General features: G+C 41.3%; 2 protein-coding genes across 3 annotated transcripts in view; one reads left to right on the top strand and one right to left on the bottom strand.

Annotated features, from left to right (window-relative positions):
- Window positions 1-10105, bottom strand: part of XYLB (xylulokinase) — an 81109-nt gene extending 71004 nt beyond the window's left edge. Inside the window, exons 1-7 of one of the 2 annotated variants that reach the window (XM_057365406.1) lie at window positions 9968-10105; window positions 7543-7625; window positions 6651-6720; window positions 5178-5258; window positions 3841-3927; window positions 2731-2859; window positions 1419-1484 (exon numbers count right to left, since the gene is read on the bottom strand). In XM_057365406.1, coding sequence (XP_057221389.1) covers window positions 1419-1484; window positions 2731-2859; window positions 3841-3927; window positions 5178-5258; window positions 6651-6720; window positions 7543-7625; window positions 9968-10012 — 561 coding nt within the window. In that variant the 5' untranslated portion in view covers window positions 10013-10105. Of the gene's footprint in view, window positions 1-1418; window positions 1485-2730; window positions 2860-3840; window positions 3928-5177; window positions 5259-5982; window positions 6028-6650; window positions 6721-7542; window positions 7626-9967 lie in introns of those variants that run through there. The other variant, XM_057365407.1, reaches the window with a different exon arrangement.
- Window positions 10106-23003: 12898 nt separating this feature from the next.
- Window positions 23004-25734, top strand: part of LOC130573139 (uncharacterized) — a 5539-nt gene continuing 2808 nt past the window's right edge. The window contains 1 exon segment of the mRNA XM_057365371.1: window positions 23004-23232. Within this exon segment, the coding sequence (XP_057221354.1) occupies window positions 23004-23232 (229 nt within the window).

Raw genomic sequence — 25734 nt, 5'->3', positions numbered from 1 at the left:
TGTTCTTCCCTCATCCCCCAACTCTGTAACCCGATCACAGCAGGCACACAATTTTTCAGGCATGATTTGCCCTCAGTGAAGTCACGCTGTCTGTCTCCATCACCTCTGAATGTCCCATATGTCTCAGCACAGTCTCACAGAGGGTCTGCTCCATGACCTTGATAGGCCAGGAGATGAGACTGACTGGTCTGTGGTTCTTCCTTATTTCCCTTTGTAAAAATGGGGTCTGTGTTTGCCCTTTTCCAGTCAGTGGGAACTTCACCAGCCTGCCATGACTTCTCAAACATGATGGATAGTGGCTAAACAACTTCATCCACCAGTTCCCTCAGGACCTGTGGAAGTATCTCATCAGGTCCCATGGACTTGTGTGCCTTCAGGTTCCTTAGATGGTCCTGAATGTGATCTTCTCCTGCACTGGGCAGTTGTTGATTGTTCCAGCCCCTGTCTTTGCCTGCTGTGGCCCAGGTGGTGTGACTGGAGGCAAAAAAGTCATTGAGCACCTGACCTCCTYCAAAGCCTGCCTAACCAGGTCTCCCATTTCTTTTTGGAAAGGGCCTACAATTTTCAAAGTCTTCCTTTTATCACCAATGTACCTAGAAAAGCTTTTCTTGTTGCCCTTGATGTYCCTGGCCAGATTTCATTTTCTCAGGGCTTCAGCTTCCCTAACCTGATCCCTGGCTGCTCAGACAACCTCTCTGTATTCCTTCCAGCCTACTGCCCTTACCTCCACCCTCTGGAGTTTGGCCAGGAGCTCCTTGTTCACCCACATGGGCGCCTGGTGGTTTTGCCTGACTAACTCTTTGTTAGGATGCATGGCTTCAGAGCTTGGAAGAGGTGAGCCTTCAATATTAACCAGCTTAGGAGAGCCTGTATCCTTCCATTCCAGCACCCAGGAGCCAACCCACCACATCTCCATGGATCATAACCCTGCAGGCACGTGCATTTCTCTGACTCCTCTTGTTTATTCCCCRTGCCACGTGAGTTTGCACAGAGATATTTAAGCTGGGCCCCCAGTCAAGGTGACTTTACTGACTGCTATTGTCCTTCAGGTGCCCTCCTGAAGGGCACCTCCCTCTCCAAGCTCTGGCATCTCCTTCTGGCACTGGCACCAAACTGGCAGGAGTGGRATGGATTGAGGTTCACCTCCCCCAGCAATGTCAGTTTAAAGCTCTATTCACCAGCTTGAGAAATGTAACACCCAAAATAGAACTGATGTTTGACTTCTATCTGCCTAACTGCTAATAATTTAACAAAATTAACAAATGAAATAATAAAAATTTCAGTTCCATCTTAAATTCAAACACAAGAATCAAAGCAATCTTTAGCAAAAAAAAAAGTCTGTAAAAACATCAGCACAAGATTCATTTCAAAAGATTTTCAACCATGTTTTCCAATAAGGCAATTGAAGGTAAGCCAACCTCAGTTTGCTTGTAGACCTCAGGATTCTGGCTGTAAATCTTTGCTATCTGGTTTCCTGTAAAACGCTGAGAAAGAAATGCAAATGCTTAGAAACACAAACCCTAAATGGAGTCAATAATCATTAACTCTGTGTAATGAGTTCAGAACATTGCACTTTGGATATTTAATTTGCCTGATGCATGATGAAAGTCAGTGCACAGCAGGCAATCTGCACTAAACAGGGTATAACACATAGTCTCATTATGAGAATTTTGTTCACCTTTCGAAAAAAAGGCATGTGGAAAAGCATTACTATCCATAATTTACATTTCAGAAATGACAGTTCAATGGAATGAATCACACTTATTCCGTGCACAGGAACCAGCACAATTCAAATGCTGCCTTCAAATCCTTGAAAAGGTTTAAGCTACACAATCCATGTAYCTGCCTGTGAGGCAGGTGAATGGAGAGCAAAGCAGGCAGTTTCCTACTCAAAGCAGCAAATCCAGCACAGGYTAAAAACAGCTGTAAGAATATTTATTTTTCATCCACGTATTAAGTCAAATAATAAAGAACCTTTTTAACACTGAAACCTTAGCATTTAACAAGTGAAAAATAAACAGTTAGTGGTATGCAAAATCTCATTTCGACACTGGCCATGAAATCAAAAAACCAGAACCACCAGACTGGGAGGTTAAAGCCTTGTTCTGTTGAACCAACAGCATGTTCTGTTTAACCAACAGTGCTCAGATGTCTGTAGGGCAGCCCTGCTCCCACTCCATAACTCATTGTCACAGCTACAAGGAGTGAAGTGTCAGGAAGGGAGACAAGTGACTGTATCTCTGACAGTGTCCCAAACTTCTGAACAACTTCTCTTAGGTCAACAGCTGCTTCTTAGCCTCCAGGGGAAATTAAAAGGCCAATCTTTTAATTGTAAAAGTAACCTGGAGCAGTGATCCACATAGAGGTGGATGGATTCACCCTAAATAAAACTGTAACACAAAGTGGACTGCCATCCCAATAGAAATGCTGTCACACACAATGCTCCCAGGGCCAGGCCCTGAGACTTTAAGCATGGCCACCAAATACTGTATCTGGGAACCACTGGCCAAATGCTCGCTCTGACTGCCTCCTGGAGCAAAATTTTCAGTGTTGGGTTAATTTCACTGTGAAATTTCTGTATCTTCCTTTGTGGGACTAATGTAAAGCATAGTATGTTGGAGTTTCTTCAAGAGCTGTGTCTTTCACAGTGACTGGTGATGGTCACCTGCTGCAGTGTGTAGTGACAGAGCTGTTCTGTCACCAGGGTTTTCTCCCCAGTCCAGTCCTTACCTCATAGGCCCGGGAGCCAGTGATGCTCGCCAGCTGCTGGGCTCCCCCCAGGGCTTTCTCCAGCGCTCTGCACTGGGAGGCTGTGCTGGAATCCATCCAGATGGGACTGTCACTGACTGAGAAACAGCCCTGCAATGAACAACACCCTTTACTGGTAAATCTGACCTCTGACAAGTCCCTGCTGGAGCAATAGCARACATTTTCTGCTGTCACTTCACAGACCCTACAGCACGATGTCTCAGTGCATCCTCTGGTCCCTAAAGCCTCAGTCCCTTTTGGAACTCCTCTGCAAACCATCAGATTGTCTTCCCACAGCTCTGCTAACACATTTCTCCTTWATGCATGACATAACCATTTGGAAATACAATTGAGGCTTAATACAGCATTTATTCCAGCATTTTAATGCCATTTTCATGAGTTTTGCACTGATGTGACTGTTCCAAAACTAATGATTTAACACATCAGTTACAGAAAAGTCTCCCTTTCAAGATACAACTGTCCTTTTCTGACCCTGAAGCAAGAAATATCTTTTTTAAATAAAAGCTTGCCAATTCTATGTTCATACAAAATGTTCAGGTTCAATATGGTACTTGGTTAGGATTTTAAGTCCACACATCATTACACACCCATCCTTTCAGAGCTAAGTGCAAAGTGGTCCTTTTTTTATATTTTTTTTTCTTATGAAATAACAAGCATGGCAAGGAAACTCAGGTACAACAGTCTTTTTCACCACAAATTTTTGTTAATACAAATGTATTAAAAATGTAAATTTACAGTACTTACAGATTGTTTACATTAAAAATGTAAATTTACAGTATTTACAGATTGTTTACAAAGTATAACAATTTCTAGAAGAACAAACAGGCTGTTACTCTGACACAGAAAGATTCTGGGGCGCCCACTGGCACTGTAAGCTTTTAAAGCAGCACATAGTGTCATTCAGGAGAAAATGAAATGTCRAAAGCCCTGCAACTGAAGGAATAACTGCTACATTCCATTTATGCTGCAGGGGCTTGCAGCCCAGCCAAACAAGAGGAAGGAGAAAAGCRAAGGGTAAGGATCAGAAAAAGGATAGTGTAGATCTCCTTTCACAGTTTTTGTGCACCTTACCTTTAGTGATTGATGTAAAGGCAGTTTGGATGATGCATTCTTTAAAATCTGGATGCTTCCTTTTTTCCAGTACACACTCCCATGTTGCTGTAGGAAATACAGAAACAGGAGTTGGGAATGCCCTCCCAAGCTGYCGAGTTCACATCCTGATCTCACACTCTCAGGAACAAGAGAACTCCCTCCAAACTGRGGCCCTAAAATGCCCCTTTTCAAATTAAGCATCTCACAAAAACCTCTTCAAGACTGAGCAAAGCAGAATATTATTTTGAACTACAGAAACCTCTAGTGGGAKTTATTATTATACTACTAATGGCATTAGGGACTTCTTTGAGTGCTCTTTGAGCCGGAGCCAGGGCTCCAGTCAAGAATTAGTTCTGTGATATTTCAGCAAAGCCCCCCCTGATCCATCAGTTACAAGCCTCCCACCTTTTTGGAGGGTGGGCAAAATAAAGGGAATATGGGCAGCCTGGAAATCTTTTTCCCACTTGAGTGAGGTGGGGTTACTTGGCAGTCCCTAACTTCTGTTCCACTGAAGAATTCACAGYAGAGCCTTGATATCAGCTCTGATTTTCAGACATTTCACTCAGAGTTCCAACTGCAATCAATGAAACATGCAGATAAAAGCAGGAGTTTTGATTAATTAGTCCCAGATACATCAAGATGAATAACCTAAAGCTCTCATGTTAGAATTAGCTATTGCTTTGGCATTGTCCTCGCCCTGAATATTATCTGTGAAAATTACAAAAGCCTTTGTTGATTCATCGGAGTACTAGGAGGTGAGCTGGCTAAGTGACTAAACATCAGGGTGGGTTTTATAAATGAAAAATAATTTTAAAAAGGCTCTATGCACTACAGGCTAAATCACAGTAGCACTTCTGTCATTTCTGCATCGAAGACTCCCATTATTTAGATTTTGTTGTTCCTCGGCAAACTCTTATCCTAGCCTACAGAAAATAGTGTTCAGTAGGATGTTACTGTGATAATTTTAGCAAACTGTGCTCCTTGCCTGTTTTTCTATCCCCTTTTCCACAAGCACCTGGATCTGCTGAAATTCAAAATGCACAAGGAATTAAAAAAACAGGAAGCCAAGCAGTTCTGCACTATGCTGGTCTAAACAATGGCACTGCAAACCTCATCCTCCACTCCCACAATCTTCTAGTGATTGCCTGGTGTGCTTCAGGTGTCAAGTTCCCCTGAGGAATGGATACTTATACAGAAGCTTTGATCTTACTTTATGCAATCKCAGTTTTTTACCATAAAATTGTTTAAATTTATCACTCTACCTTACACTCTATCAAAAAAATGCAGTAAAACTGAACTTTTCTTTACCAACTAACCTGGCCAGCACCAGACAAAGCTCTGACTTGAGAGAAGTTAAAGCCTGAAGACTTCATCTTTTCCAAGATCATATCCAGAGCCTRCAAAAACAAACAGAATCAGGAATGACAGTAACGAGCTATCAAATTATGCATACTCACAATCTGGAATTAAACAGTAAATTCATGTCATCACTGATAAGAGTTCATTGGCAGATAATGAAAAATTAGCTAATGACTATGGACTTCTCAAAAATCTGCATAAATTACTTTATTAAGTGAGAATACATAAAAGAAAAGTTGAATCATGCAGGGGAAAAATGAGATCTTTCAAGAAGCTGAATCACAAAGATCCATTCTTTGAATCCTAAATAAGAGGCAAGAATTAAAGAATTCCAATTCATTAAGAAGCACTTTTAAGAGTGCCAGACACAAAGCAGGATTATCTTTTTTGGAAACATATGAAATCTTAGTGGGGTATGCCCTGTACCCCATCCTACAAGACATTAGGGAACCTCAATACCACTGCCCCCAGTGTTACCAAATTCACAGATGCTTTAACAGAAGGCCAAATCAAATTATTTTAGCACTCCAAGCACCCAGSTAAATTTTGTTCTTGACACATTTTCCTGAAGTTTAAAGCTAAAAATTAATCTATCTTTAAATAGTTTAATTTAGATCACCACTTCCCAGACTCTCCTGACAAATGGAGCACCGCAAGACTTCCAAAGAAACACCATATACCTATATGATCATATTATTAATTTAATAATTGCAACTGTGCCTCTTCATTATGGTTCAAAAAACCAACTGCAAGCCAATTTACCAAACTTTTGTCAGCTATTGTGGATCACCAGCTGGGGTTTCTGCGTCCTTTCAAATATTTTAGCTATTCAAATTCATCTAGTAAGACAAATTTAAATAGTATYATGTGAGCATAAGTGTTGCAGAATCTGCACAGAAATAAGGAAGGCCTTATTTTAAAATAGAAAAACTGCTGTACTTCAAAACAAACATGAGTCAAAGTTACTGGGAATCAGTGAATAAATTGACCTTTCACCACTTACAAGTTGCAACATCAATTGGTAAGCAAAGCTCACTCTCAAAAAAAATAGTTTAAGTAACCTGGATGCTACAAAAACACAGATTTAAGCTAGGCAAAGTGACAGCTGCCCCATTTGTGTATAAGGAGAAAAACAACAGTCTTTTTTCAAACGAGGGAAATTCAGGAAGGGATTTCTCACACACAGAATGCTGTAATAGTAGGGAGTGAAGAAACAAACAAAAAACCCATCAAAATGTTAGCAACTTCTACTATGTTTGTTGATAGCTCTACTATTTGCATACCAAAGACATGGAACAACACTTCAAAGAAACAGAACATAAGYAAAAGGACTGTGTTGATTTGAGTGATGAGCTCCACTTTCGCTCAGAATAAACTTTCATTTCTGTAACAGCAAGGAAGAAGCTGAACCATATAAAGCTTGTTCATACCTTGACCCACATGAGAACTGGCGAAGTGACTGTCAGTCTGTCACTGTGAATATAGACTCCACCTTGAGTCCTACAGAAAAACAGGGTTTTCTTTTAGTAAATGTGGCTTTTTTTTTTCCCTGCCAAGAAAAACTTTCTTCAAGTTTATTAATGACCAAAGAGAATTTGYGATGCTTTTATGTTAGGAGCAAGGATTGGTGTTTGGAACATGAGAAAGGAGGTGACATGTTTGACCCAATTGCAAAGTAAGAGACTTTCAAGGAAAACCCCTGAAGTAAGATCTCTGGTAGACTCCATTGCTGATAATGCTCATTGGCTCCRTGTAATTCACAGTTATTTCTGCCACGGTTAGTGTCTTGAACCTCAAACATGAAGTTCAATTTTTGCTCTTAAACCATCACGTACAYAGATGAATTTCATTTAAACTTGTGATTGGAGGATGATATTTGKCAATTCTAGTCTATTGCTTAAGCAAACAAATACTGCCATTCTGTATCTTATTGTGAGATTTGAGCAACTGATTTTGTTTCCAAATGCCTTTTAGATGTTCTCCTCACGTAATTTACTTGCTGTTCTGAGAGCATCCCATCCAGTCATGTCCACAAGTCTGATGTATCAAAAGAAAAAAAAAGGGTTTATTTATACATAATATTTTGGGGTATATTTTTCTTAATTTATTTCCTGTTGGGAGCTCATCAGATTTGCATGAAAGGAAGGCAAYAGCATGCACTACCCTTGCCAAGTGCCAAGCAGGAAACAGGAACATGTCATAACCTTTTTCCACACCTCCATACATATCAGTGAGACTAAAAAGGGCAACAGTCCCATCATCCCAATCTCCAAAGCTTTAMATTAATTATCCAAACAAAATRTAAAATAYAAAAARCCTTACTTAAATTCCGGWAGGTCCTTATCAAAATGAACATTATCCTCATAAATGACCCTCAGCTGTTCATCAATAGCAATGACTTTCAACTAGAAGATATAAAACAGGATGTTAGCAAAATCTAGCAATAATTGAATAGCTCTGATAACTCATTTATAATAATTTAATTCCCACAGACAAAATCGAAAAAAAAAAAAAAATCACTCCAATCCATACAACTCACTGAAAGTTTTAATTTTACATTAAACAAGTTATTATGTGAATTTCCAGCATGTCACTTATTTCAGCAATATGGGGGTTTGCTTGTATTTCCTCTCCCCGTTTTCTTTCTCCTCTAACACACAAGATAGAGCTGCAGGCATGTGCTTAAGAACAGCAACTATGTTACCAGGTTCATTGCTTGCATCATTGTAGCTATTTTTCCGATTTCTCGGAAGAATACAGTATCTTAGATTAAAGGTGCCCCACGCCTTCTTGTTTATCTCCTTTTTTTTTCCTGTCTTGCTAACGAACCTTACAAACCGTTTAGGGTACCTTGAACAGTTTCCCTGCTCCCCAGATGGTGAGAAAATCAAACTCTCCCCATTTGGCAAAGCTCAGAGGGCATTACACAAGTGTATTTGGAGCTACTGCAACAGAAAGCAACACCCCCAATTCCATAAAGCTGAGCCTTCTTGTGAGCACCTAGAAGGTAGAAGGTAGAAGGGTACCACAACATTTCCTCATCTGACTTCACCTAAGTTCACCTAGTTTTGAAGAAAGACAGTAAGAGCTGAGAAGAAAAGCAAGAAAGTAGCTCACATTCTGTGCCTATTTCAACAAGGAAAGAGTGCAAACTGCTGCTAAAGGAACTGATAAAAAAAAAAAAATCCTACAAAGACTAAATAATCTCAAGGAGCTGCATTCAAATAACAAGGCCATCCCCATTTTTACCATAGTGSTGTAGGGCCATTATCTATGCCCTGGCACAACTCATTACCAATCTGCACTAGCTTAAAAATGGCTCTGACCCACTGCAGCCTAATTGGCTCTCTGCTTGTAGCATGTCCTCGTGAAAACACTTGATCAACCTAACCTGGATGTGTCTTTTCAAGCTCCCAAACTTCAGCACAACCATAATGGTGATTTATGCTTGAACAACTATTTTTAACATATTCAGGCCTCTGCACAACTTGGGCAGAGTTTCTATTTGCAGCACAGCAATACCCAGCATGCCGACAAATCAGAATTTCAAGCAGCAGCCTGAGGATCCAGGTTCACAGTCTTGATTCACACAAGCACACCGGGAAGCTGGGTTTGGGAGCAAATCCCAGCTCCTCTAGCAGCAGGCAGGGGGGTCTTCAGGCAGCCTACATAAAGAGAAGGGCCACAGCACCCCTTTCCAGGATTTAACCCGCCCCTTGCAGGATGGGGAAGCAGGACACATTCGGACACACGTCCCACTGCTTCAGATGGGGCAGACAGAAAGGGATGAAAGGTGCATTTAGGAAGGTGTAGGGGACATGAGAACAATCAGGTACATGCAGTGCCTGTGGCCCACGGATATCCTTAAAAAACACGAAGTGCTGGGAATTATTGCTGCCATAAGCTAAAACAGAGGAAGTTCCACTTCAAAATGAGGAAGAACTTTGATACATTGACCGTAGAAGAGCACTGGAACAGGATGCCCAGGGAAGGTGTGGAGTCTCTCTCTCTGGAGACATTCCAAACCCACCTGGACACRTTCCTGTGTCACCTGTTCCATGTGACCCTGCCTTGGCCGGAGGGTTGGATTGGATGATCTCCAGAAGTCCCTTCCACAGTCACAGAATCGGTCAGGTTTGGAAGGACCGCAGTGGATCATCCGGTCCAACCTCTCTGCTTTAGAATGTTCGTCCCAAAGCACATGGCACAGKATTGTGTCCCAAAGCACATGGCACAGGATTGTGTCCCGACATTTATTATCTCCACTGAGGGTGACTCCACAACCCCTCTGGCCAATCCAGCCCTAAAGATTGTGTGATTCCGCCACTCCGTGAATAATTCGGCATCAGCCGTGTCAGGCTGCGAGCCCCGGGCAGAGAGCACCGCGCCGCTCCATGCAGCCCCGGGGACCGGGAGGAGCCCCGCACGGCTAAKCCGCCGCTGGGAGGAGGAAAGCGGGCACGGAAGGCGCGGGGAGGGGACGGAAGCGGCGGAGAGGAGGAAGGCCTGGCCCCGTTCTAGCACGGCGGCCGCGGTGGCGGCGGGGCAGCGCCCARCTCATCCCCGCATCCCGGCGGGGCACGGCGGGGCAGCCCCTGCATCCCCCGCGTTCCGAGCCCGCCCGCGTTCCGAGCGCTCCCGGGCAGCGCAGCCCCGCGGCGGGCAGGGCACGCCGGAGCCAGGGYGGCCCCCGAGCCCCCGCCCGGCCGAGGGAGGGAGAGGAGGGGCGGGGGAGGCGGCGCGGTACCTGCTGCGTGCTGAAATCCCAGCCCAGGTAGCAGGGAGCGGCCATGGCACGGCGCGGCCCTCGCCCTCTCCGGGAGCCGGGGCACGGACCGCCAAGGGGGCGGCTCTGCTGGCCCGGCCTCCCCGGGCAGGAGCAGCCGGCCCGGCCCTGCGGAGCGGCAGCACCGCGGTTAATGAGTGCTCAGGGAGCAGGGAGAGGGACCAGCCCTCGCCATCCCTCGAATGGAGGGCCCGGGGACAGCTCAGGGGTGATGCGGTGGTGGGTGATGCTAGGATGGGATCGTTKTACCGAACACAGGCTCGTTCCCGGCGCGCAGCCCCAATTCACACATCGGGGAGAGGTGATGCTGTGCTTTACTCCAGTTTGTGCCAAGTAGGGAGCTGGGTAGTAACCAGATCATAAAACTTTACGCTGTTTATACATTTTAGCGAACAAAGGCGTCAGCTTTCATTRGTTACAAATTACATTGCTTTTCCCTGCATTTGAATCTGGGGYCCGTTTTGAGTAGGTGGTCCATGAGTCAGTGCTCACAATCGCCCTCTCCCWGAATCACTTTTCTCCCAGTTACTGCTCAGTTCTGTTGAATTCACTCTTGATGGCTCTTGTCCAGACAGCCCATTCATCTTGGGACTGTCTCCCCTTTTCCTTAAAACAACAGATTAGCCAAGCATAGGGAATTCACAATGCAATAGCTTAATCATAACTGTCCAGCTACAGCGACTGGCTAGCAACTGAATAAAAAAAAATAAAAAAAAAATAAAAAAAACTGCAAAGTTTGACACAAACCCTTATTCAAATCTTGAAAGGATCAGTATCAGGATGATGGGATGGTGGGTGATGTGTTGGTGGGGTGCACCATGGCTGGGCTGTGCACAGGGCAGCAGAGCACCAATAACGAGCACCCATTCACAGGGATCCCCAGCGTCAGTGCCCAGGCTGGTGAGAGAACGCCAGAGCTGCCCTGCAGGAACCATCGGGAAACCGGAAACAAATCGAAAMAACCAAACTCAAGCCACATTCCCAAGGAATTAATTAAATTTTAATATCCCATTGCTATGTGCCAGCCTCGTTGTGATATATCTAACCAGCACAAACACATAGTATTCCATTAAAAAAAAAAAATACAGTATTGTTGCTTCAGTTGAAGCATTGTTTTCTAGTTTGCCTTTTTTCACTTGGGAGGCTTGGGAGGTTTTAGGGTTTTGTATTATCTGCATAGCATGCAGCAAGCAAAGCGGTATTCCTTAATCAAAAGAAAACTCATCTAAAATATATTCCCACTCTCCAATCAAGGCAGTATCTCAGCAGAGCCYTAATGAAGTCAAATAGGTTTTGCATGTCCAGGATCTTAAACTGGTCTTACAGTACAGACACTTATTTTGAGATAGCTCAGTTGGTCAGAGCRTGGTGCTAATAACGTCAAGGTTGTGGCTTTGATCCCTGTATGAGCCATTCACTTAAGAGTTGCACTTGATGATTTTTGTGGGTCTCTTCCAACTCAGAACATTCTGCAATTCTAATTATAAAATACTATGAAATTTTGTTATAGACTGAGCATTTAAAAATACAYACAGTGATTTCTCAAAGCCCACAGGCTTATATTTTTAATATTTGTACTTATTCTGCTGTAACACCCACAGGTTTATATTTTAAATATTTGTAGTTATTCTGCGAAGAACAACCTTTAGAACAATGGCCACCAGGCAGTGGTGGAATTTCCCTGCCTCTGAAGAGCTCATGCTGGATGAACCTGTCCTGAACAAAGGTCTCACTTAACCAGAGGCTGTGAAGGAAATAATGTTTTTRAAATGTTACCAAGAACTGTTTCCTCGGTGTAATTTATACCAGAAAACAAAGGATCAAGTAACACATAGAGGCTGGGTTTTTTATTAATACAGAATGCGACTGCAGAGCCAGAAAGGAGAGGCTTGCTCAGCCCTTTCACTGGTGCATAGTCCCTGTAAACAATGATAGATTCAAAGGCTGAGGCTTGAAGTGTTGAAATTTTCAAAATAGTTTTAAAAAATGAGAAGAAACAAAAGTCTGYGCTGAAGCGAGATGCAAGAATGATTAATAACTTCAGAAAAAGACAAATTAGTGGATTTTATTTTTTTTTTTAAAGGAAGGATTGGCTAGTGGAAAGGAAACCAGAGTTTGTACATAAATAAAGCAATCTTATGAGAATGTAAGGATCAGTCATTCTTCAGCAATCAGGTCCAAATACTCTCAAATAACAAGAAATTTGATTTAAACAGCATAGAAAAGTTGGGGGCTGAAATAACCACCCTTGTATCATCAGATCTCCTTAAGTTAGGAATAAGGCAGTGAGACAAGTCTGTAGGAGAATTCACTGAAGGACAAAGCGGGAATGTTGTTGTTACTTTCACTGTYCACGTTTCTCAAAAGAAAGGAAGAAAGTTTGGAGAATCAGGGCCTTACTCACTCACTCTGTTGCCCATCAAGCTAGCATTCTCTCAAATTTATTGTTTGTGTGTGGAAAATGTACATTGCTGCTGTTCTTTCTGCACTCAAATTCATGCTTGTCAGATATTGCCATAGCCTCCAAAACGTTTCTTGAAAGGAAAGAAGGTTTAGCTGTGCATTTATCAGTGAAGTTGCATTCATGTACCGCTGATGTTTTAGCACTGACAAATCCAGAATTTCCAGAGGGGATGGACAAAATGCCGTTTATAATTGAAATGTCACCACTGCAGATTAACAGCTTGAGGCAAAGCACAGATTAATCACTCAAGACACATGGAGCAGAGCAAAGGGAAAAGCAACTTTATTCCCCTTTTCCTATTAACTAGTTTCTGACCTGATGAGAAGCAATACTTCCATTCTCTCTGAGGCCCTTGGCTGTTTAGATAAGTTACAACCAGGATGCCAATTAAAACTACTTTTTCTTCCCCCACTGTCAAGTTAACTGCAACTGCACATTTATATCAATTCATTGCAAAACATAAATTAACTGTATTCCACAWCCCTACATACTGAGACTTTTCACTTTTTATTCACACTTCCAGCATCAAAACCTGCCTCTGATCTCAGCTGCACCCTGATTTGAACTTAGATTTAACTGCACTCCTCAGCTTTGCACCGGGGAACTCCTTCGAAAACAGTGATAGCCTAAATCCCAGGCTTCATTATCATCACTTCATCTGAGACATGCCAAGCTAGAGAGCAGATAGACCAGACCTTTGATATAAATTAGGATGACTGTATTGACAGCAGTCCAGCTAACCTGATTTATGCCAGCTACATAATTTAATGGGATGTGGAAGGACTCACACCTTCACAGGAAGCCCATGGGCAACTACAAAGTTACCAATCCTTCTGCTTTCAGYGGAAGGTTTTGGGCACCTAACCAGTTATTTAAAGTAGCAGGGCAGCCATGTATTTCCAAGCCCCAGGGAGGAATTGCACATTGGTACATCAGCATAGGTGGGCCCAGCAGAAGCAAAGGGACAGGTAAGAGTCASTGCACATACAGACGTAAGTTATGAACATGCAATAAACCACAGCAGCCCGGGTTAGTACAAGCATTGTTAAGCCTGCTGGCACAATTATCCTTTCCCAATAAGAAACCTTTAATTAGCTCTTTAATTAGCCTCAGAAACATGAAACATAGTAAGCTGGGTCAGATACAAGACAACCCTTTTGCCAAGTAACCTGAGTCACATGCACTGCTGCTAATGAGGTGGGAGATGTTCACCATGCTAAGCTCCAAGTAACACAACAATAACACATTAACACATCACGTTAAAAAAAGAAAAAAAAAAATCCCAGCCTGAGCACTAGACCTACCTGCTGTAACAATATCTGAACAATGGCAACATTCTAAAGGTCATTCCCATTCTACTTAGCATTGCAAGTACTCTTATCACAAAATCTCCAGCGATGTTTAACCAAGTACTGAGAATATAAAATACCACAGTACCATAAATTAAAAGATGAAGTTTTCTGTTCTTTTTATTGAGACCTAATTATAACACCAAAAAAGTTTTCCTTTCCCTAAATCTGYGCTTATCTGTTGAAGTCATTCTTGCACATGATCTTGTGGTTGCCATTACATTTGTCCATACCTCCAAATGCAGTTTAAAGTCTCATTATTCACTCTGTAAGAAGAAGAACTCGATGTTTAAATGCAATGGATTGAGGTGGCTGTTTTTTTACCRACTCAACCTGAATATGAGGAAGAACTTTACTGCTCACTGGAACAGACTGCCCAGAGAAGTTGTGGAGTTGYGGAGTCTCCCTCACTGCAGATATTCCAGAATCAACTCAATACAATTCTGTGCAATGTGCTCTAGGACAACCSCTGAGCAGGGRTATTGGACCAGATGACCCACTATGTTCCCTTCCAATCTGACCCACTCTGTGATTCTATGAAGAAATGTACAAAGATCCAGCAAAATCCCTGTGAATGAGTCCCACAAGAGGAAGCCCAGAGCACAGTTGTTACACAGAGACTAAAAACATTATTTAAGTGTAGTAATTATTCCACAAACTTACTGGCTGATTTAATTTTTTGACATGTGCATATTCAAAATGCCAGGTGTGCTACTGCATTAACCTCTCACTTTACAGAGAGCCCATGAAGAATTGGTGCAGGATTCCATATAAAAGCACACACTAGCACACAAACAATGTGTACAAGAAAAGAATTTAAATGTCTCAACTACACAATCTCAGCTATATGATCAGTTTCATAGGTATTGGTCAATTTGCAGCTTTTATTTAATCATGTACATAAAATCTTCCAATTTTGCTTTTATGGAATTCAGCAGAAGATGTTTTGACTTCAGTGGGTACTGAATCAGCCGCTGTGGAATTGTATCTGGTTTTACATACTCTAGTTTTACAGATGTAATTTCCTCAACTCAATTAAGCTACCAGTGATTATGGAGTGCAGTACAAATTCCTCATGAGATTTCTGCATGGAAGAAAAGTAAAGGATGCTTCTGAATAACAAATTGTTTTTAGGATACTTTCCTCCTCTGCACAGACTTCAAGTCCATGTTCATTCTCACAATAATAATAGTACTTAACCATCCTCTTTGGAGGGCTATCCTAACTACAGACATTTGCAAAGCTTATTAAAGTTAAGTTATGCACCCAGCAGATTTTGTTGAAGATGAATACCAAAGTGGTTTGTGTTCTAATGCTCAAAAGCAAACATCTCAGAAGCAAGATGGTGTCATGCAGATAAAACTTTTCATTAACAACAGATTAACCAGTTCTTTCATGCTGTACTTGATTCTTATCAAACTCCACTTACAGATAAGTACATTTTATTGATTAAAAGCAATCACAGATAAACTCATTCCTACTCAAACAATGCCTGAATTGAAAACTAATAAGRGACAAACCTTGCACTTTTCAGCACCATCCTGCAAGGACCAAAAATCTTTTTCCAATCAAGAGTGAATCAAAATGCTGTAGTTTTCAGGTGCAAAAATCTAGGCAGAAAAGTTATCCAATTTGGTTTAGATCCTGCTTGAAATTCCCACTGATTTGTGTATGTCTCTTATATCTTTTGAAAGAACAAATAACCACYGGCTGTTGTCACCTCCCAGAACTGAAACCTTCATATCTCCATGCATAGGAAACAGACAGAGAAATAGTTGGCATAGAATAGGAGGCCAGGGAAACTATGATGGAAGATGCCAAGTGTTCATTTGTTTAAAATCTCGTACTGGTAAATACATTCAGTTTCTTCATAGACTTGCCTCTGCACATTATTGCTCCCAAAAGGGAATTTCAGAAGTTCTCGGTGGCCAATGATAGCAGAGCTGCAAAATGAACAACTCTTAACCCTCAGGTTTGGAGGCTGATAGTTTGCACAAGAGAGATTCCAGTCCTAACAATGAGACAACCAACAGAGGGAGCAGCCTTCTCACAAAGCAAATTTCAGCACTTTAGTTTACTTTTTGTAGCAACTAACACACCACAGGACTATTATTTAATTTTCAGCAAGTAAAGACAAAAGAAGAGGGGTTTTTAAATGCTTCTTATTTCAGGCACAAAAACCACAGAACATCTGCTGCATTTAACTCCTCACATGCAGCACAACTGAACTTGACCTACAGGAATCCAGTAACGTCTGTCACATTAACCATCCACAAAAAGAAAAAAAAAAAAAATCAAAGAATGTGGTTGTGCAAAGGAAACTGGATAGCACCAAGCTCCTAACACCTACACAGTCAGATAAGTGAATGCTAAATCATAGAAGCACAGGATAGCAGGTTGGAAGGGGCCTCAAGGATCAACTGGTCCAACCTTTCTTGGCAAAAGCATGTAAAGCACAAGATGCTGGATATGAAACCCTCAGTGCTAACTTGGTGTGCTTGATTTAAGCCTTTAGAAAAACCCAGGCAGAGTGTAGGATCAGAGATATTTGGTGCACACACACGACTTAATTATTTTTTCATAAAGACACAAGAAATAAAAGGGTTGATTAGAATCCTGTCAAGAAAATGTGAAGATGAACTACATATAACRCAAGCTCACCAAACCTTCAGAGGGACATGAAGGACAGCTGGTCCCTCCCTTGAACCCTTTAAGTCTGAAAGCACATGAAAGATCAGATCAGAGGAAACATCTTGAGATAATCTTGAACACTTCCATCGTAGAACCCTTCACCCCGACTGGCAAGGACATGCAGAGAGCACCAGAAATCATCAGGCACTATCAGAAAGTCCTGTGCTCGACTCACAACACCCCGTAATAAYTGGGGCATGCTTTAAGGTTGTGCTTTCAAACAATAGAAATGTGTGTGCTCTTATCAAAAATCTCACCAAAAAGCAAACAGTTACTATTGATTCTACTAATAGTGTCTAGAACCCAAATAATAGCAGCCACCTTGTTTCTCCCTTTCTTTTTGTTATTACATTTTTTTACAATAAAACAGTCACTTTCTTACACTTCAAGACTGCTCTTAAATAAARATTTTAAAAGCACTATAGAAAGCTAGAGAAAGGGATTATCTGTAACTTTGTAACTTTGATTTTCCTTTCCAGCACCAGTTAAAATTTACAGATATTTGTATTCTGTCTTTTTAATGTCCATGAACAGTGTTAAGCATGTCTRTAATTCAGCACACGAATATCATGAATAATATACCTCTGGTCTCAGGTGTGCAGTAAAACCCAGTGTTACAGAAAGTGCATTCAGTCAGTTAACATTATGAGCAATTTTAATTATCTTTAAATCAACAATTATTCCTAAAAGGTCCTCCAAACAATTTTTTAATAAAAAACTAATTTACTACACACAAATTAATTAGTATGAGATAAAATTAGTTGCATCTTTTTAAATGAGATTTTGCAGCCAAGGTCAAGGGCAGTAAACATCTATTCAAGTTCTAAAAGCCATTGCTTTTGGACTATGAAGTATTCTCAATTTTTTTTTTTTTTTTTGCCTCGAGGAAATGAAGAATTGGTTCCATTGTGATGAAAGAAAAGACTTAAGGGAAATAGGGTATTTCAGACTTCAGTGGATAATCGAGTGAAAACCACTCAGAAGATGTTTTGATCAGGAGTTTGTTCAATTAAAGAAAGAACAAGTTTTGACACAAACCTAATCATGGCAATAAATTTTCAGACCCCATAGTGCTTTTCAGAGATACGTGTGCCAGTGCTAGAAAATGGCTTGGCTGCTTATATTCCTCAGCAAACTACAGCCCACATGGACCCCCGAATGTTTCAGACTCAGGCTAACACCGCCACGCCACTCCAATAGTGCCACCTGCTGCGTACTGGGAAAGTGTACAGGGCTCTGGAGCTCCAGGCAACTCGATTTAAAGATTGATTGACTGATTTTAAAAGAAATGGCACGTTGGTGTGCATGTATGACAATAGAGATTTGTTTTTATTTGTTAGTAATGCCTTACCAGGCTAGGGGTACAAAGGAAGTTGTTCCACTGTGATATAAAAACAGAACCCATGGGTAATCCATTCTCAGGTTTATCCCAGTGGCATAGTAAGGATTAGCTACACCAGCTCACTACACATCAAAATCACAATTAAACTCATGTGCTTTCTGATGTCATGCAGATTAGAACTGCAATTCATTTTATTAATCATATCCTGGTTGAAAATTTTTCACAAAACACACACCTACATATCCATGTGTGTTTATATATATACAGACACATAGACATGTCTTGATAGCACAGTSTACCTTCACAAACACACAAACCCACACACACCTCTAGAGACTGAATMAATTGAATCTCAAATCCTGTTCAGTTCTGGGCCCGCCACAACAAGAAAGACATTGAGGTGCTGGAKTGTGTCCAGAGAAGAGCAACACAACTGGTGCAGGGTCCTGAGCACAGGTCTGATAAAAAGCAGCTGAGAGAGCTGCAGGGGCTCAGTCTGGAGAAAAAGAGGCTCAGAGGGGACCTTCCCACTCTCTACAACTCCCTGAAAGGAGGTCGCAGTGAGGTGGGGTCGGTCTCCTCTCCTGGGTAACAAGTGACAGGATGAGAGGAAATGGCCTCACATTGCACCAGGAGAGCTTCAGATTGGATATAAGGAATTTTTTTTTTTCATTGAAAGGGTTATCAAGCACTGAAACAGGCTGCCCATGGAAGTRGTGGAGTCACCATCCCGGAAGTGTTCAAAAAATACTTGGGATAGGGCACTTGAAAACATGGTTTAACGGTGACTGTGTTAGCGCTGGGCTGACTTGCTGATCTTAAAGGTCTATTCCAGCCTTAATTCTATGAAGACTCTCTGTTCACAAGCTTTTCCCRAAAAGCGAACAAACTGCCATGTGTATGGGATTGGCTGAGTTATTCCTGTTCCCAGTTCCACCAGCCTGCTGTTCCACCTGGACCCATTCCCTTCATTTCACCGGGTACCTGCTCCTTTATCCAGTTTGTGRTTGTGTTGCTTACCTGTGCAACACCTTGGGAAGGGACTGCCTTGTGTAAACCAGTCACGTAACTCCATGTGATGGCTTTTCCATGRTCCTGAGGGAATGGCACAGTACAATTAATTAATACAATTTCTGATCAGATACAAACTCGTCACACATTATATGCTCTTCTAATGAAAAGTGAAGCTCACATCTCTGAAGACAGAGCATACATTTCAGGTTCAAGGATGTTATCCTGGTAATCCCTTTTGCCACACACAGGCAGGCTGCACAAGACACTTTTGCAGGAGGTCAGAGAGTCAAACAGTGTGACTGGAATTTTAAAAAGGTTGGGTAACTTTTATGACCATTAATAATGTTTGTATTGAATGCCAGCTCAAACTGTAATGAGGTTAATTAAATCTCGTGTCCCAATGTATAAACCAACTGCCTGAAGGTCCAGAGGCAGACTCCATGTGACAACAACTCAGAACACCGGACAAACAAGGCAACTGAGGCATTGCTTGCTACAGAGCACCAGGTGTTTGTCACTGCTGAAGGCAGAATATCAAAGTAGATCTAAGAAAGCCACAATACATCAGAACAATTCTAACATGACACATGCTTTTTCTAGAGTAGAGAAAAGCCAATTTGAAGAATAACCACAGTGTCTGAGAGAGTGTTGTGTTTACCGTTCTCTCTCTGGCTAAGGCAGGAAAGGACTGCAGTTGAGGCAGGTAACACAACTGTGAGACACAAACATATTGGGAAGGCAGGAGTAATTATTAACAAGTCAGCTACAGCACACTTAGACTGTGAGCCTGCTGAGCCTTCCCAGAACCCTGTGCACTGCATACCTAGAGTCCTGTCACCTGCAGAACAGAACTTCCAGAGGGATTCCCAAGATCTGCAGAATGTCAGGCTGATTCAGTCAATCAGGTGATGCAACCCAAGGAACAGGAAGGAACAAGTGAACTGTCTGAGCTCAGGCAASTGGGAAGTTCACACGTGTTGAACAGTCTCAGAGAAGAGAACGGCTGCAATATTTCAAGCTCCTGCCAAAAGCCTCTTCTGAAATCAGTCCCTACAGCACTATGGGCACATCAGCAGATTTCTGCCACAAAATGCACACCAGMCTGCAACAAACTGAACTTTTAYCCTTTCCCAAATAGGAAAGGGCCCAGAAYTTCTGAAGCAGCAAGGAGGCTTKGATTATACATCTCACAATGAGGACATTCTGTAACACCTAAAATCWAGTCAAAACTTTACTGAAACTTAAAATAACAAAGTAGTCTTTCTAGTTACACAGACCAACCTGTTGAGGGTCTACTATTTTATTAGCCAYAGAAGATCCTGACTATAKAATCTTTAATATCTTTATTTTTTTAATCAATGAATAAARCTTCTGCTCATTTCTCTTGTTGTTGTAATGGGTCTTAGGAAATGGCATCTGTTTCTTATGTAGAAATTTTGTAATAACCTTGTGTTGCTTCCTGACTATCCCTGGTATTTTGTTAGAAAACAAAAGTTGGATTTAATTACTCAGTTCYTTTAACCATCTAACAGCATGCCTTCCTCACCAGAGTGTAACACATCTTTCTGCTCATAAAACAGTGTATACACAGAGGAGATGTAAGCATTTCAACTATACAGATGTTACTGTGGTAGCACAATTGGTTTTTATAGAGAGAGTTTAACATCTCGCTGGGTGAAGAGAAGGTTGAGTGGAGACCTCATACCAACCTTTCTGTATCTGAAGGGAGCCTGCAGGAAAGCCGCAAGGGGACTCTTCATGAGCATTGGCACTGACAGGACMAGCAGTAATGGRTACAAATTGAAAKAGGGAAAATTTAGGCTCGGTAATAGAAAGAAATCCTATTCTGTGAGGGTGGTGAGACACTGGAACAGGYTGCCCAGAGAGGTTGTAGATATCCCAGCCCTGGCATTGTTCAAGGCCAGATTGGACAATGCCTCGAGCAACCTGGTCTAGTGGGAAGCATCCCAGCCCATGGCAGGGGGACTGGGACAAGATGAACTCTAAGGCMCCTTAACATTCCATGATTATATGAACTTCTCTTGTGCCACAAGGACACCACAAACCRGTGCAAGTTTTCAAAGGTGAGTGGTTATTGACAATCTAACAGCTGTGGTTTATGTGCTTCTAGACACAAACTCTTCTCAGACAGAGAAATAAACCATGCCTTCACAAGCTATCTTGGAAACAGACGAATGGATAAATAAAAGCCTGTTGTCAAAGTGATTGGAGTGTTACCCATTTCTAAGAGAAATGACCATCTTCTTTCCACTCAAGGTAACTTCAAAGCATTAATCTTCTCTRCAGTTCCACTGGYTTTAACTCAGCTGKTTAGACCATGGTGCTAATAACATYAAGTTTGTGGGTTTGATCCCTGTATGGACCACTCACTTTAGGCTTGATGATCCTGTGGGTTCCTTCCAGCTCAGGATATTCTGTGATTCTGTGACTTCTGTAGTGCTTGGTGGAGGATACTGCATCTGAAGATGTGTGCACCGACCCATCAGAGCCTACATTTCCAGCACAGGAGATTCACAATTCTAAGTGTATCCCAGGACTTCAAGCCCACAAAAACAGAAAAAAACACTRTCATGGAATCCACTGCTGTTTGCTGCAGCCATACATCACATTGTCCATTGTGACAAGTGCCCGCCTGGCTCCCCATGACCCAGGTTCCATCAGAATCAGCTGCTGCGGTGCCTGCAGCCCCTGCCCAGGCCAGTCTGGACTCTTCACCTCAGAGATAGTGGCCCTGGCTTTGCTCCCAGGAGGGAGCAGCAGAGTGGATCCCTGAGCATCCCCCAGAGGCTGTGCCAATCCTGCAAGGCACAGGTGGGTGCTCAGGGCTGCTGCAGGGCAGTCCCAGCTCAGGGGACCCTTGAGGGACGTGTCAAAGCTGTGCCAAGCACCTTTCTTCCTTGTCTTTAGCAAAAATTAATGTACCCTGCTTTATTAGCCAACCGGTCTGACAATCCTCTGTTCCTTCCATCAGCAGTTTGGCTTACAAGCCTTATTTCTCTGCATRGTTTATGCCACACAGAATGCAAATTGCCTGTGGAGGATGACATTTTGTTATAAAAACTCAGTCTTGCATTCAAAGTGGCTCTTGGGAAATACCCCTGATTGTTTACTCAAATTAGTTTTGAGAAAATCCTTTTAAACTCCTACCAAAAATGTTTCACTTCTTGAATACAAGCAGATGCACAGTTGTATTAAAACTACAGTTTAACTGCATTATTTTTTTTCACATACTACTCTCTTGGGCCCCTGATGGACAAAAACTTGTAGTACATAGTCCAGGCATAGCTTTATGCTTTATCTGATATGATCAAGAGCCACATGTTTTTCAACTTTTTTCCTCATTATGAGATAAAATTGTTACAAGTTCGTTAAGTTTTAAAATTTATCTTACCAWGCACTTAAAAAGTTTGCTCAGCTCTCAGTAACAAAATTATTATTTCTGTAGTTTAATTTTATAGAAAGGCAGAGGTCCTGAATGAGTCAGAGTAAGGTGTTCCTGTCTCCAGCCTCCCAATTCCAAGAGTTGTTGGCACATATTTTTTTTTACTCTGAACTCAGGCCTGAATAGTTTTAACATATTATTTAAAAGGGAGCAATAAGCACAAAAGTATTAAGGCACAATGAACCCTCCCCTCCCACCCCACTGCCCCAAGAAGAATCAGCAAGAATGTAACTGGGTAAAAGTTAAAGGTGAGAAGACACAAAATACAGGGGAAAAAAACATAGCAATAAGTTTCCCAGGTAAAACTCCTGGCCTGGGGATGCCTCCACAACAGCATGCCTTTAAGAATTAACATTGCTAAATAAACCAGTATTACCCAGTCTTTTCTGCACTTGACTGTGTTCAACGGGGATTTGTACTTGGCTGTTTTTTTTGGCAAAGGTTCATATGCTCACAACCTTAAGTAAACATTAAATTCAACTATCCAGTCCTGATCGTGAACTCTGTATGCAGGAGCTCTGGGCACACGGCATGAAAACAACCTGACTGACACCCACAACTTCAGTGCAGACCAGGCAACTCCTGACACAAGTYACCGTGCTTGGAAGAAATTACTCCTTCACTTAAGAAGATTTCAGATGCTTCATACTTGATCTGCTTTTATTGCTGGCACAATGAAGGAAATGTCCTGCTTCTGCATGACTTTTTCTTCCTTGTTGGAACAGATGGTGAAGGCTTACAAATACGTGACTGGTATTTTTTCAGTGACTCATAGCTCAGAGCCACAGGTTTCAGATGGTGATAAGAAGCTCACCAAGATGGATGTGAGCGTACTTGAGGAGCAGTATGACCATATAAAACAGAAGCAAAAACTGCAACCACACATTATTGTATATAAAACAGGTATGCTTATATTTGTAGAAAAAATGCATATGTAATGTAAAGACTGTTTCTTTAAATTTCTAATACCTCCTAGCTTTGTTCTTTCTGTGTTCAGCTTCAAGAGAGGTAAAAGTGAATTCCTTTTGTGYCATTTTGGTGTTTTATTTATTTTGCTGAAAGGTGGTTTTATATTTATAACAATAAGCTTCATGTCAGTGAAATATTAATATGTATTTGAAATAGATGAACTTATTTGARGTAAGATTTTACAGGTTTTATATCAGTAAAATAAAGTTCTAAACATAAATAGTAACTTACAGGAACCAYGTTCTTCATGTCTGTGATAAGTGTATTTGTGCAATATATTCTGTAATATTTCTGCTGTCTTGAATGCTTCCATCAGAACCAGAAATTCTGGGTCGTCTGTCTCTTTTTTTCCTTCTCTATCTGTGTAAGAAAAGACTACAGGAAGCAACTGCAAATATCAAATAACGAGCACAACCTGGAGTTTTGTTAAAAAATAACTTTAATTAACAGTCCTAGTGGGTAACTAAGATACAAGCTTTGAACAAAAGGTCCTGTTTTGAAAGTATTTTCAGTGCATATTGCTTGGAAAGAGCAGAAATTAAAAAAAAAATAAAAAACAACTAAGAATATGTATCACTCATCTACCTGCCCTGTCAAACAGATTTTGTATAAGAAATGTGCAATTATTTAAAAGTTTTACTTAGACTACTGCTTACAATACTGCTTTTCATTAGCTTTCCATTAGTGATATTGAGAATACTAACACAACTAATGAAGTTCTCTTCTGAATTTAACTGTAATATAAAAAACATGCTTTGTTCCCCTCTCCTATTAGTTTAGCTCATTTAACTCAACACGTGTAGAACTTAGGTTCTTTCACTCTTTACATTTCCCTCTACATTTTTGAGCAGTTCTAGCTATGTCAGACTTGATGATCAAAACAACAGGAAAAAACAAATAATTATGAACTATACAAGAGATTCACTTCTTCACTATTCTTTCATTCAAATGTTTTGAAATTCTCATGTTAAATGAATTTAAATGTCTGTGAGGAAGAAAAAAAAATATGCAAGCTTATTTTATCAGGTATCAAAAGGCAGCTAACTTGAAGACAAAGCAGCCCATCTAATCAGCTATAGCAAAAATATGTTAAAGAAAGGGAGCAGAAGCCTTTATTCAGATTAATTCAAATGAAGTTTCAGATATAATGAATGTAATCAGAGCAGATTTTGTACAAGGCCATTTGAAGATTAAAATATGTAAGAAACTAGGACTGCACAGTTTCTGGGGAGTTTAAAAWTTAGCAGGGCTAAAAATCCACACACAAGTATTTTCAGACACATGCACATACCCTAAAACATTCACAAAACCACATAACATGCGTCACTGAACTTCTATCTTCAAACGGCCTGTGTGGAATGAACTCATGTTGCTGTTAGAAGCAGTGGGAGTTTTGAGCATTTTTTGTTATGCTGAGTTCTCAAGGTCCTAAAACGTTATCTAAAATATTCCTGTGGAAGCTGGGAAAACCTATTACATGGCTCAGCACTTTGCACCTGTTACATGCATCAGTTTTCAGGAATATGTGGCACAGAAATGAACGTTGCCATATCAGGACTGCCCTACATTATCCTGAAATTCCAGGCAGCTCCAAAAGGCAGTCCATKTATGTATCAGTGATTAGTACTGACAGCAAATTTCTTCCCTACCTAGAGGGTAAAATTATGGCTGTGCTGGGAAAGTGATGACAACAGCAGCAGCACCACGAACCCCACACATACACACAAACCTCAAAGGCCAGACACAAAAACCCTCATGGAAGGAGAGCACCTTCAGTCCCTCACCGTCTTAAAAATCCCTGCCAAAAGTCTTTGTTCTAACCAGTAAACCTGCTTCTCTCCTGCCTGGTAGACCAGCTGTCCTTCCATGTTACCAAAGGGATTTTGACCACGGTAGATTTGCTGCATCATAGTTAGAAKGGCCATTTAAAGTTTTCTGGAGGACTTTTAGCCTTTTATGTCACTACCTGTCTGCAGAAGTCATGAAATTGTGGACCTTTAAACAGAACTTAAGACTTAACTTAAGGTTAGTAATCAAGAAGTCACCTGAAAACAACTTTGTTCTGTTTCTTCCCCAATACACACAGCCACATTTATGCTTCTGCCCACTCCTGATTTTTTGAGAACAAAGACCATGACAAGATTTGAAAGGCAACAGCTAGGGGATAATACAGCAGTGTATTCATTATTTATTGGCTAAGAAGCTGAAAAACATTATTTACTTTAGGAATTAAATGGGAGTATTCAGCACATGCAGTCACAACAGAATAAATACTGGGACTTTGATTGCAGAAATCTCTTCCAAGTATTTCCCAAGCTAACTTGAGACAAGATTAACTTTTGCCACTCCAGAACCTTAAAAGTATCCATTGATGATGGCAGCATATGGCCAGATGGTTAACAACTCTGCAACAAGGCTAAAATATACAATTCACAT

The sequence above is a fragment of the Malurus melanocephalus genome, unplaced genomic scaffold (assembly GCF_030028575.1).
Source record: "Malurus melanocephalus ecotype Western Australia unplaced genomic scaffold, MMel_1.1 scaffold_52, whole genome shotgun sequence".
Classification (NCBI taxonomy): domain Eukaryota; kingdom Metazoa; phylum Chordata; class Aves; order Passeriformes; family Maluridae; genus Malurus; species Malurus melanocephalus.
Note: the sequence above shows the minus strand (reverse complement) of the source record. Positions and strands in the feature narration are given on the sequence as shown.